At 40.9% G+C, this 14,236-nt stretch overlaps 1 protein-coding gene across 1 annotated transcript; it reads right to left on the minus strand.

Moving 5' to 3' along the window:
• Positions 1–3,899: 3,899 nt before the first annotated feature.
• Positions 3,900–7,529, minus strand: dselb (dermatan sulfate epimerase like b). The gene has a single exon (XM_030767541.1). It carries the CDS (start codon positions 7,527–7,529, stop codon positions 3,900–3,902), a length of 3,630 nt encoding a protein of 1,209 aa, XP_030623401.1.
• Positions 7,530–14,236: the final 6,707 nt, after the last annotated feature.

The raw sequence follows: 14,236 nt of genomic DNA on the forward strand, positions 1-14,236 counted from the left end.
AAGCTATGCAAAGAGACTGTTCCCTTAGAGGCATCCATCATATATCAGTGTCAAAAAAAGATGGCACTAGTTCCTGTTTTTGTTCAGAGTGCCAATTATGATTTTTTTTTTTTAATATGACTTTGATGTTTGAAAAACTTTTTTGTTTGATTTTGATCCAACTCCAATTTGTGTGATTTCTTTTGTATGATTATTGGCAAACTCTTCGGAACTATTCTTTTTCACTGGAGCAGAAAGTTGATATAATTCCCGTGGTGAAGTTCTTCTTGGACTATTATTGAAAGACGCTGTGTTTTATTAGCATGAGAAATTAGCATGTTTTCACAGCAGAGGTGACTCATCTTCAGCTGCAAATTAACAATGCTCCAAATATCCTATCAAGTCATTTCAAATTAATCTCATTTCAACTAATCCACCTCCTGCGCTCTCCAAATACACTTTTGAATTGGAGAGAGAGAGAGACGTTTAAACAGCAGGAGCAGAGAAACTGCTGGGAATTTTAGGCAAGGTGTTGGTGACACATCAGAGATAACAGGTACACCACCTGCTTTTCACCTCACCAGTAAAGTCATGTTTATCCAGAACTTTCCTAACGTACGGTAAGTGATCGTGCAGCCTTGGGCCAAAAAGTGAGTCAAAACCAAATGGTCATCTTTAAAAAGTCATTGAGTGACCTTCCACTCTACCAATACTGCTCTCTCTATGAGGCAGATCAGGGCTGCAGTAAAGGTTAATTAATGGGCACAGTACAGGCTTGTGGCTTTCAGTTAGGGAGGAGGGGTCCCTCAGGGACCGGTCTTTGGCTCTGCTGTCCCTTACATACCAAACCACTCAGCTGAAATTACCACCCCACATCCCATGATTAACTTCTGCTAAAAGCATGTAGCATTAAGCTAAGGACAAACAGTACCATTTTAAAGCTCCACACTCTAGGGTTATGGGGGCTTTTGTGTGTGTGTGTGTGTGTGTGTATGTGTGAGAGAGTATTTTAATATTTCAACGGTTTTTCTCCTTCCTTTCATCTGCTGACAGTCTAAATCTCTGAAGGGCAGATTTATTATTCTTCTACTTACTGTAACGGTAGACATTCTTGTCATTATCAGCAGCATCTGTGGTGTGTCTAATTGCACTGTATCCTTAACTCAGCTTGTGAAATTATACAATCACATTTCATTTCAATTAAGAAAATTCTCAAAGCTGCAATATTATTTTTTCCCCCCTTTGTTTCTGCAAGGACATCAAAGATGCTTCATAACGTAATTTTCCAGAGGGGAACAAGAAAGAGGAGAGAACGCAATCGGTTGAGCACAACTGGAACTAACTTATGAAACATCATACTAGAATGCGCAAACATGCACACACCCACAGGGTAAATGCAGGACCGCAGAATTGGTCAATAAATGAGCTCAGAGTTTATTAAATAGAATAAGGTCAAACACCGAATAAATGTTCTCTCCTTTTGACATATTATTTAAAGGATAATGGACTAAAGAAAACAAAGGACCTTTCCTGACACCAATGTTTGAGTTAGGGAGTCAACCAACTGAGGCATTGAATGATGAAAGGGTTGACAGTGAGAGGCAGAAAATGAGCTCCTCTCCACGCTTTTCTAGTTAGGACATGTTTTATGAGCCTCCATGCTCATTACCAGGAGAGAAAAGCACAGCTTTTTTTTTTTTTTTTTTTTTTTTTTTTTAGAGTATGTTAATGGTGTGCTTGTTCCATCCACGCTTTACATGGGTGCAGTTAAGCATCTGTCACTATTTCTAATGGTCTGTGCCTAGGCCCTCACACTGCATTTGACAAGTGCTCTTGATTAGTTCAGCAAGCCACTTGATGACTAGGTGAGAACACACAAACTCATAAAACAGTTTATCTTGTGAAAAGTGTGAAGCAGGTGATTGTCAAAAATGTTGCCGTGTTTCTGGTCGTAAATTGTCTTTATTTTATTTTATTTTATTTTATTTTTCTTCATCAGAACATCAGCCATCTGGTTGTGAAGCCAAAGTAACAATGTGAAAACAGGTTTATAGAACTCCAGAAACTGAAGGCCACTGAAGACGTACACCCATAAACAGATACGTATTTAAAAAAAGAGAGAGAGAGAGCGAGAAAGAGAAAGAAAGAAAGAAAATAAAAAAAGCTCATTACAAGACAGGAGACATGGTTGCAAGTCTACCCACATTCAAAGACCATCACATCAACACAGGATTTGGAGATAACTGGTGTGTGTACAGGAGAGGAAGGCAAAATAAAGAAAGAAGAGTCTGAATCATTACAGAGTAACAACATGTTCAGCGCTGTTTGCGTACACAAATTACATATTTATCACACATTTATCATTGAAAAACCCCAAGAGTAATGCCATTAGTTATATAAACACTTACTCCTAGTAATGTAATTTGTACCATAGACACAGTCTAATTGTTCTTTTCAGAGATCAAGCAACTTCTAAAACTTTCCTCACCCACAGTGTTATCAAGAGAAAGCATTTCTATGCCCAAGAAAAGAGATGTTTTTTGTTTTTGTTTTTTTCGCAGTTTTTTTTTCTTCCCCTTCTCTCACAAATGATGTGTGGATTCAGTGCAGAGATGTACTTCCTTTACAGTGTCATTTTAGGACAATGGTCAGAGAGGTCATTGGATATCAGATTGAGCTAGAAGGGAAATGGAGACTCCCCAGTGCCGTTTGTATTTCCTTTGGGTCCTACAGTAGGTATCGTTGTAACAGAGCAAGATGATTGACTTGATTATGACATCTCACGTCTCACACGATTTGTATGGCCGGTCTAGGGGAAGATTTGGAATAGCTAATAGACTGCGAATGAACAAGTCATAACCATCCTGACAGACACTTGAGTTTGAACTCTTACTTGTCAATATGCGGCATCTAGTTTTAGAGGCATTCGTCAATTTTAAAGAATGTTCTAGCCCTTTTGAGTTGAGATAGCAAATATGAAGCACAGTAGATTTCCACACAACAATGAACTTTTCTTTTTCTCAGCCCTTCAGCTGGTTTGTGATTGTAAGACTAGGGCTTTTCTCCTCCGTAATTGTTCCTCCTCTGAGACGATTCTAATATCAAGAGTAATGAGAACTCCCGATTTCATGAAATGCAGACTAAGCGTAAGCTTTCAGGTCAGTTACCACACCAACATGCCTTTGGTAGCTTTAAACAGTACTTAGTAGCAGAGCCACTATCTCTACAGTAGTGGAGAGTAAAACCACCAAAAAAAAAAAAAAATAAGAATAATAATAACATGTGCAAGCATGAGCAATAGAGCAGAAAACAAAGAGAGGTTATAATTCAATTTCTGAATACATTTTCTTTTTTCAACTTAAATGACACGTTTTGTGATATAATTTATATAATTTTTCAAAAAAAAAAAAAAAAAAACAACACTGAAAACACATTGCTAAGATAAACAGCTGTACAAAAATAACTTCTGACTTTGCATTATGCTTTTTTTTTTCTTTTTTTCTTGTGGCTACTAAGCACAAAACTGCTCATCACACATTAAACAGGTTTCAGATATCACTCTGAAAAATGAGTGGCTTAAAGTGGCTTTGATGGAAACCATAAAGAAATGCAAGAGAGGTAAAAAATAATTTATAAACATTTCTTCAAAGCATTTTAATATAAAATGTCACTTCTTAACCAGCACAAGATATCACGTTTGATAATAATATGCATCACAAATAACAGAGCGAAAAAACTGAGACAGTTTAATCTTTGCACCAATTTTTTTTCCCCCTATGTCTCTCTCAAATTTTTTACTTTCCTCCTTTAAACAGAGTCCCATGCATTTAAAGTCAGTGCAAAATATAGAAAAAATATGTAACAAATAAAAACACAGCCACATACGAGACAACTTAAAAGGCAGCTGGCCGGCAGCATTTTTAACTGATGAACTTGGAGTATCCAAGTCTTTTCATCATGAACCCACACGCATCCTCAATAAGTCGGATATCTTTCCGGGGCATGTTCTGCCTCCATACATTGATGCTGGCTGGTGATATGTCTCCTTCATACATCAGGTTGTACAAGTTTGTGGAGGTGGTGAACATTAACTGGTTGAGGGCAGAGGGTGTGACAGGAACCCCGAGAAAGGAGTGTATCTTCTCGGCCGATTCCTGGGGAAAGTTAACCACATCCTCAAACCTCACTTGGAGGTAGGTTTCCTCTGGGAGGGTGGCTGTAACCCGGAGAACAGAAGCAGTGTGCGCCAGCCACAGGTGGGCCAGCAGCAGGACTGGGTTACTCTCCGAACGGGAGAGAAGACGCCACAGTATTCTAAACTCGGAGGCGAACGCAGGACACCTGTCTCTGCTGACATCATCTTTGAACATTAGGGACAAGTGCTGTGGTATATTCTTTAGGGAGTAAAGACTTGGCTTACTATTATAAAGCATCAAGTAAATCCAGGCCCGGGGGTCCCTGACCACGTAAATGGCCCGCAGGGATGGGCCGATAACCTCCTGGATGAAGGGCAGTTTCAGTGCCCAGCTTCCACTTCTCAGGTGCAGAACTACTCGTGAATTAGGGAACTCCCCCGTGTGTCTCCTTAACTCTCTCACATACTCAGCATCTCTGTCCAGACTAGCCCTCACCCTGCCCCTCATCTCGGCCGCCGGCTCCCGCCTCCTGGCCCTCTTTCGCTTTTCTCGAAGGCTGCCAACTCTCTGAATTGGCTTAGTTCTGCTCGTGTCATGCAGCGGGATGTTTTGCAAGTGCAGGTGGGTGTTATGGACCAGAGAGTGCAACCAGCCCTGAATGATTTTAAAGCGTCCGTGCTGGGCATCTGACCTTGACCATTCACAAGCATCCACCAATGAATCGAACTCAAATTCTGTCTCTGGAATGTCCAAGTGCTCTGTGGGAACTCGCAGATACACAAAGTCCGAGTTATTATAGAAAAGATGTTTCAGTATGTCTGAGCCCGAGCCAGGCAGTGTTGTTATGATGACAGTGGGCAGGGGAAAATGGCGCTGATCATAAAGTCTCATTTGTTTGCTGAGTTCAGGGTCAGTGGTGCCACCTTTCCATTTCACCCCACAAAGCAGCTGGTCACAACTATTAGAGACAAACAAGAGCTCAATGATCCAGAGTGTAAGGACAGAAAGGAGAGCGTATCGCATCAGCCTGCTGAAGCAAACGTAAAACTTACGCTGCAGGGTCAGAAAGCAGATTGCAACACACAGTATCACCCCAGCAATAACATTCACTGTAAATCCAAAGTCAAACAGCTGATTGTCAACGGTAGTTTGTTTAGGGATGAGTTGTGTTCCCAGACCAAAGCGGATAATCTGTCGTCTGTCCTCCACTTTGGCGTAACCCCCAAAGCCCAAGTAACTGGAACGAGCTCCTACGTCTTTGTAGTTTGTTACTATGGAAACGATTTTTTCCGTATTATTAATAATGAGCGACAGTTTAACGCCATTTTTGCCATTGTCGATGAACCTGCAATTAGACACCTTCACGTACGGCCCGTGCATCACATACGCCATTCTATTGACTGGTCCCCTCACAGGGAACGTGACATTGATAAATTGAGTCCACCTCTTTTTAAACTCTGCGGCTTGTTCTGCCTCTTGAATTCTAGTGTCTGGGCTATAACCCTGACTGTCAAACCAAAACATTTTATAATGAGCATCCCAGACGTCCATTAAAGCTCCACTGTACCTGTCCATGACCCTATGTGGTACATACTTAAAATCAATGTCGAGGTTATGGAAAAATGCACTGAGCATATTTATTGGTGAGTCATCCCACTTTTCCACGTGATCCACCACCAGCAGTGTCTGAGAATTGAGCAGCACTAGGGCTCTGTAAACGCTTTTGAGCCTCATGGCAGGAGAATACGCTGCAACTGACTCTCCGCTCACAAACAAGGTGTCTCTGTGGGAAGAAGCTGCTATCACCTCTCCAGCTGTATCCCCTACCCCTTCATCAGTGTAGCGTAGCCACTTAGCACACTCTCCTAGCTGACCTTCCCAGGGAGCATTACATTGGCTTGACGGGGAGGGACTGAAGACTAGCACATTGTTTAAATAACTGTATTTGGGACCGTAAAGTGCCTCAGACACAAACACCTGTCCGTTAGGAGCAAAAGTGAAAGAATTTTGGTCCGGGTGCTCATGCCCTGGGTTAAAGCTATTCCAGCCGTCCACCCAGGAGTAAGGCTTAGCATGGACAATATCATATACTGCTCTGCCCCCCAGCCTTCCTGATTTGAAGGAGACAAATGTATTGCCCTGGCCTAAGGGTAACCCTCCCCCATAAGTCACCACACCCCAGTTAGAAAATATGTGCATTTTGGGTTTGCCAAAGCCATAAGGTGGTTGCGGTGTGAGGTGGGCATTGTACCAAATAAACTCAGTGTGTAAGGTAGTCCAGCGCTGCGCAGAGGACTGTCCCATTGGACCATCCTTGGGTCTGTGTTTCCTTATTTGTTGAGCGAGCCAATTTCCTGTCCCGTTTTTCATAACAAATGTGTCTAAGAAAACCAGTTGGCTTTCTGGGCCATAAAACCAGTTGTAGTTAGAGTCTCCTATGCCCACTGTCCTCTGGAACCCTGGCAACAGAGTGGCATAGTAAAACCAAAAATGAGTACGCAGCCAGTTGTTCTGCGTGTTGTCAATGTTGAAGTGCCGCTGTGCTAAGAACACATACTGCGTGATGGATTTTGAGGTGTAGCTTCCATACGCCACACCTTCATCTAGAGTACCATCTACAACATGGTTCAAGAGAAACATGGTCTTTTCCATATAGTTCACTGCAACCTGCTTCCAGACCATGCTCTCTGGGTCGTCGTGAGTACCAACTACAATGGCACCAGTCAAAATGGCTAAAATATTAGTGGTTTGGTGATTTTGTAAAAACTGTTTTCCCCAGCCCCTGTATTTGGACATTTCGTACAGCTCCTCGGTCTCGGTTCGAATTCTCCTGAGGTAAAGGTCTCGTCGTTGCTGGTCGAGGGAAGTGTAGATAAAGTCAAAAGCAGTGGAAAACCCAGTCAGAGAATGAGCCATGGGCACTTCATCATTGGGGGCACTGGTGACTTTCCAATCTGGGTAAGCTGCCATGCGGTCCATGAACTTGATCAGAAACTGCAGTGCAGCAGAGTCCTCGGGGCAGAGGAGACAGTACAGAGCCAGTGGAGGCAAGTTGTTACCATAAATCTCATTCCACTTGCTGGTGAACTCCTCGTGTTTAGCAGGAGGCATATAAAGAGGAACGTTAGAGAGCATAGTCAACACAGCTGCTCTGATGACTTTAAAAATGTGACTGTGAGTCGCGGTGGCTCTTTGCCTCAGCGCTTGTATATCCGCCTGGTTAAAGTAAAGGTTGGGGTGAGGATTCGTGGCTTGAAGTTTACGGAGCTCCGGCACTCTGTCCTCTGTCAATCTGAACTGGCCCAAGTCACTAAAAAAATCTTTGTCTGAGGCATTGAAGACACCCGAAAATGAAGTTCCCAGTCCAAACATTAACAGTAAAAATACTGAGCATGTCATGAACCTCTTAGCCATGGTTTCACAGATGTTTTGAACTCACTTTTTACTTTTCTTTAAAACTACATCGCACATAGGCTAGTTTGATGCTATCCAGTTTAAATGTTTATCTCCTACACCAAAATGATCATTTAGAGACATATCAATCTTTATTGTTGATAAATTATGCTGTGTTTAACTACAACTTTTCAAGGCCAATTTGTAGACTGTTGTGTTCTCTTTGGTTTTCCCCAGATGTTACCAAGGCTTTAAGTATGTTGGTACTAGGCAACAAATAATAAATAGAATAAAAATAATAATAATAATAATAATAATAATAATAATAATAATATGTGCAACTTCGGTATAAAGTGTTGAACCTATTACTAAATCTCTTAACAACGTTCTCAATCCAAACCGTACTGTTACTGAACTTGTGGTTATTCAGTTATTCTACACTGATTCAGCATTACGCCGAAACGTCGTAGCACATCTGCCTGTAAACTTACGTCAAGAACCGAGAGGTTAGTTGCTTGATAGCCATAAATCCTTAAGTCAATTTTTCCCTTATTTATCGAAGACGACAAGCATTCCTTTCGAAAATGTTTCAGTAAAGATCCCAAATAAAAGAATTAGTGTGCAATCATAATGTGACGCGACAATCTATTTATGCAAGAGAGTAATCAGATGTTAACGGCATCTGTAAATCCATTTGTTTCTTATACAGGTATGATTCCGAAGCTGCGAATACTAACATGGAGGCAAGCATCTTCTCCTGTGCCCAGCTCCAAACTAATTATTGAACTCTGTGTTCCAAAATATTCTTCCCTGGGCAAGCATAAATCAACCCCAGTCAGTGTCCGGTCCAATCACAACGACCCAGTACCTTTTTATTCTCGTCCGAGCGGCAACATGCATTACCCGAACTAACTGAAGCATTTCCACGGAGAACATGAAAAACACACTTATTCTTCGTGTTTGGATTCATCAAGCTTTCCGTCGTTTCCAAAGGCAGAAAAATCATTTTCGCAGTTGCTAATTAGAATCCATCTGCCAGGCCATTTCCTTCACTTATCCAATAGCTGTCACAGAGAAACAGCGGAGAAGACAATAAGTTCATAGGAAGTTCGGAAAGCCAAGTATTCAAGGAATGAGACGGTCAATTGTGAAAATGAGCGCAGCTGTCCTCAAAAAGACTGATCTTGATCATGGAATAATCCACATATGATACATGCAAATGTAGTCCTCCAACTGTTTTTGGCAGTTTAGCGGCGTAATTGGGCTTTACAAGCATGGATGTTGGATACGTTACTTGTGGTTGTCTGCGCCCTCGTGAATTACATGAAGGCTACTGTATGGTGTGGTTGTTTTCTATAATTTGTGGGGAACAGTACCGCAGATTGCCTACAGAGGTCTCTCTCTCTCTCTCTCTCTCTCTCTCTCTCTCTCTCTCTCTCTCTCTCTCTCTCTCTCTCTCTCTCTCTCTCTCCCTCTATGTCTGTCCACACAAGACTGTGAATTACAACTTCTAGAGACACACTACTTATGCAGTGTTAAAAAGTAAGGAGAGAAATGAGGAAAGTGAGTCTTACATTAGGCTTGCTGATAACTATTTATTTATCAGGCATGGTGTGTGTGTGTGTGTGTGTGTGTGTGTGTGTTTAAATAATGATAATTATTAATCATTAAGTTTGAGTTGGTTAGATTATTGTGTAAAACAATAACAGACATATATAAAGAATAAAGCTGACAGATGTATGTTTTTGAGAGGTGATTGCTGATATAGCTTGTATTATTAAATAATATGTGTGTGTGTGTGTGTGTGTGTGTGTGTGTGTGTGAGTGCGTGTGTGTGTGCATACGTGTGTGTGTGTGTGTGTGTGTGTGTGTGGGCTTGCATTTGGAGTTGTAGTATATAAATCAATTTATCAATCTGCACTATTGTTTTTCACTTCTTTTTTTTTTTAAGCTTACTCCTCACTCATTCATTAAATCACTATTATCCCAAGACTTTTTTCTGTGCTCAACAATAAAATTGCTAAATCAAAGGCAATAATGTTTTGCTATGTAAATCTTTAATGCTACTTGTCCAAAAGATGAATGTTATTCTGGGCTTCCCAGTGGAATTTTTATGAATTGTAAAACAGTCCAATCATACACGAGCATGAAAAACCGCATCTAAAGTTAAAAGTGATCAAATAACACCAATAATATCCCCCCACCCCTTCATTTACAAACGGCAAAAATATCAAATGATCCCAACTCACACACACAAGAAAAAATGGAAGAACCAAGATGTGAGTTATTTGCGTATGGTCTTTCAAAGTAGGTGCTGTTTTCAGTTATTTATAGTTGTTTGTACCTGTTACTGGATGGGTTGAGGTTGAGGTTATTGGCTTGAGGTTGTTGTACAGAACCAGTTGCCTAGTGACATTAAAAGTGCAGCAGATAAGAGAGGCACAATGTTACCATGGTGGTTGCCAAACAAACATGTCAGACCTGGAGTGTCTACCTTCACTCTCTGGACCTGACGTTTGATGAGCTGCAGAGAAAGGGAGGTTAGGGTGTGGATGGTGGGTGGGGGGGAAGGGGAGGGGGGGGGGCGGTTGGTGTGGTTGGTCATACATATTGAAGAGAAATAGATGAGAACAGACAGTGCCCTTATTAAAAATACGGCCTGCTGTGAGCAAAGGCAAGAGAGAACCAATGCTACACAAGACTCCACTCCCTTTTTTTTTTCCTTTTTTTTTCTCTCACTCTCTCTTTTTCTCGCTGCCTTTTATTCCTCTGTGAGAATTCCAGTGCTTTCCCCGCGAGACAGTGGGCATCTCAGCATGCTTTCCTCAAGCACGGAGGGCTCTGGATGAATTCCGACAGAAAAACACAGCCATCTCTGTTTTGTTTTTTTTTCCTGCAGGTTTTTTTTTTGACACCCTTCTATGATCTGAGCTGTCAATCACAAGATTCAAGACCCGTGAAAGACTCACATTGTTTATTTTTGTCCTAAGCATATTTGGGAAACGTTCAGACCCCGTTTTTCAGATGCATATGGAGATGCTTGAGGTCAATGCACTAATCGAAAAGGACATGATGATATAGTTTTGATGGTCATTGTTTCGGTAGCTTTTCATTGGATCTCTTAAATTTAAATGTCAGTCATGTTGAGGCTGTGTTTCATTTTGAGTTTTATTGTCTTGATATCATTCTTCTCTTAAAAAGGGCAGCACTTCACCACAGAGTTCACCGTTCTCAGTTCATTGGTCTGTATGAAGCAATATAAAGAAAGTAGTCCAAAGGGAACAAAACGTGAATGAAGGAATGGTACAAACTGCTATACTGTTTTTTTCCACTTTGTAATTTTATCGGATGAGGAAATATTCAGGTATCATTGATTTTATTTCTTTGAAGTTCTAACAATGCAATGAGACAACAGCATTCCATATGTGAAGTTTCACATGAGCGCAAGTCTCTTCACAACTCTGCATAGACTGCTAATTAGGGCAGGGAGACCTCTCGTAATGAGGGAGGATGTGTCCATTCAAATCTCAGTGGGGATGCACAACACGCCCTACTCACCTTAAATGTGTAACAGACGTTTTGAACCAGGGACACAACACACAGCTGTGATCATAAAACATTCACTGCACACACTGCACTGATACCTGCAACACTCCACAGAGGTGAATAGCACATGGAAGCTCTTAAACCCTCCATGAATATTTCAGAATGCTAATGCCAGCGTCCCCAAAGAGGATTTAAATTAGGGAAGGAAGACAGAAAAGGGAGTAAGAAAGCCCAAAAGCATTTAAAGGAGAAGGTGGCAGAAAATAGATGAAGTTGTTAAAAACCTCAGAAGCCAAACAGATTCACTGCCAATGTTGATACATGAGTCTATAAAAGGCTCTCTCCAAGCACTCCGATCAACTCAAACTAAGCTGCAGCTAATGCTCTGTTCTGTGCTCTCTCTCTCTCTCTCTCTCTCTCTCTCCCCCTCTCTCCCCCTCTCTCCCCCTCTCTCGCTCTCTCTCTCACACACACACATTCTTTCTGCTACGCTACACTTTGTGTTCAGTAGTAATGAACTTGATTGGAGTATGAAATATGACACATTCCTACAATACTCATGAGAGGATCCACTCCCTGAATGTAATTCTAGTTTAATCACATGAGATGGCATGTTTTCCCTCGGCACCAAATTAGTCATCCATATATGACTGATACGTCCATCAGAGTTTGCAACTATATGCTGCACTGCATGTGAAAATCTAGTGTTTTCTGTAGATAACTTCTTTCTGTTTTTCACCCCCCCCCCCCTCCCTCCCCTATCTCCTCCTAAACTCCTCAGTTTGGAGGAGTCTGAGGTTTAATTTGACGCTGTCAGGAGTCCTGTCTTCCCAGCAGCCACTTCAAAGGGCCCGTAGCGAGTGTGTGTTCTCCAAGATTCAGTGCTGACGATTCCCTCCACTGGGCAGACTTCCATCTTGAAAATGTTGGGATTCTTGGTTGCCTGCTTTGGCTGCTGTTTCTGAGGTGAGCTTGATGTGGCAGCGCAAGGGGAGGGATATGTCTCAACTGCCTCTGACGTCCTTTGAGAAGATGATGAAAAACGTCATACAGAAAAGTGGGGAGAGATGAACAGCAATGCTTGGATTCAGATGACTGAAGCTCTCCGCCCACCACTTGGGAAATTGGGAGAGAGAGCATGAAGAATTCCGTGGATCTGTACATTCTTATAGCAGGCTCCTACCCATGAGCACCACTGCATTGCTATGGAGGAAAATATATGTTATACAGAGCCACGAGGCTGTGTTTCACGCCCATTGAGTGAAAAAAGAATAAGACAAGTACCAACGTAATTAGCCACCGAGGGCTAAGTTCATCTACAGTTCACAACAAAATGCTTCATCGATTTCCTGTTTCCTGGTAACTGACTTGCGAGAATTCCATTTAAAGCCCATGTGGACCTGAATATAATATTAGCTACTTTTTTTTTTTATCCCTTTTCTAATGTGGTTTTCAAATGATACATTCCGCTCTGTAGATTCCCTCTAAATTTTGTTTGTGTAGAGAAATAGGTAAATTGTTGACCCTAAGAATTGCTGTTATCCTAACCACAGAGGTTACCCAAAGTTTGAAAATCCACTTTTTAACTTTATTACAGCTGACCTGGTTTATGTTACATCTGACTCATGAGAGAATTGTATTATATAAAGCAGAGAACTGAAAAGAATTCATCATGAACCCTCAGAAACTTTGAAAAAACAACTAAATGAATGGCAAGCAAAGGAAGAAACAAAATGAATGTTTAAAAATGGCGAAAACTTTGCTTTTCTGACCAAATACAAGGCTCCTCTACAGGTCTGGTCTTTGATGTGATACGGTCACAAGAATCACGTGATGATAAAGCAGTAGTCAAAGGGCTATCTGAGAATTTCCACCACACCATGAGGCAAATGTTGCCCTAACACAGTAGACTGTTGTATCACAAGGTGAGATCAGAAAAAACCTTACATGTATTTTTCAGCACAGTGTTGTTTTGATCTCTCTGACAACTGACAGATGAATTATTGCATCCTTAAAGTTGTTTCACAAAAAAAAAAAAAAAAAAACCCACACAGGTTTAACTTATTCAGACGTTTCATAATACAGGGCTCATTATTGCAGTGTTTTCTGAGAATTTCAAATGTTTGTAGATTTGTCGAAGCATTGGGTTGAGCAAAGTGCATGAAAAACTACATATTCATCAAGTTGGGTTTGTAATGGTCTTTCTACTTTCAGCCTCCAAAAATAAAACAGAATTTAAAATTACAGTGTCATTAGAAAGTACAAGATTATCCACATAATGGCCCATAAACACTCTTTGATGAATATTTATAACCTCTTCTAAGCAAAGAATTCTTCTGCTTAAGTAATCTATGTGGCCCTGGAGAAAAAAAAATTATATTTCATATTTAATGATGTATTAATAATGCAAACACAGTGTACCACTGTGGTATAGCTGTGGTATGTAATGCTGACCAGTCTAAATACAGCTATTATTAGAAACAGAGATGTGGCTTATCACTTAGTCTAAGTTGGCACTAAAGAGCAGCACTAAAAACAAAGTGAATACATGTCTGCCATACCAAATACTGCATATTATACACTACTAAAGTCTGAACTGCCTCCAAATTGTCTTACAAGTTTGGCTGAAATGAATATGACTTGCTGTGTAGAACTAAGCACATGTTACTAATTCTGAAATGCATTTAAAGAAGTCTTATAACTCTCTTGAGCAAAGCTTTTCACGGCTATCTGTAATTCTCATGTTGCTTTTAGGTGACAAAAATAGAATATCTTTTTTTTTTTTTTTTTCCCTAGATCGAATTAGTAGTGTTCAGCCAATAGGGATGAGCAGAAGTGGAGAATTGGAGAGGATGATAGGGGTTGTGAATTCCCCGTTAAGATGTGTGTGCAGCCTACTGAGAACGGCAAGATTAAAACCTTCTTTGATGAAAAATGGAATTATGAACACAGATCGTCCTCGCTGAAGGATGCCTCACTAGAAAGAGGCCTGTCTTCCTGAGCCTTGAAGTAATCCCTTGACATTTCCTGATGTGATTTTTAATTAATTTTGAAGTTTCTGGTAGAAAAAGAGGAGAACTTTTTTTTCACTCTGAAGAGATGTCCTTTTGATCCATGATCTGGCATGACTTTGAAGGGCATCTTTTAATTCAATCGCAAAAGTGCTACCTAATCAAATGACA

This window comes from Chanos chanos, chromosome 3, assembly GCF_902362185.1.
Source record: "Chanos chanos chromosome 3, fChaCha1.1, whole genome shotgun sequence".
Classification (NCBI taxonomy): Eukaryota; Metazoa; Chordata; class Actinopteri; order Gonorynchiformes; family Chanidae; genus Chanos; species Chanos chanos.

Excerpts from the sequence above, each read along its gene's own strand:
- dselb (XM_030767541.1), bottom strand. The coding sequence starts at position 7,529 with ATGGCTAAGAGGTTCATGACATGCTCAGTATTTTTACTGTTAATGTTT.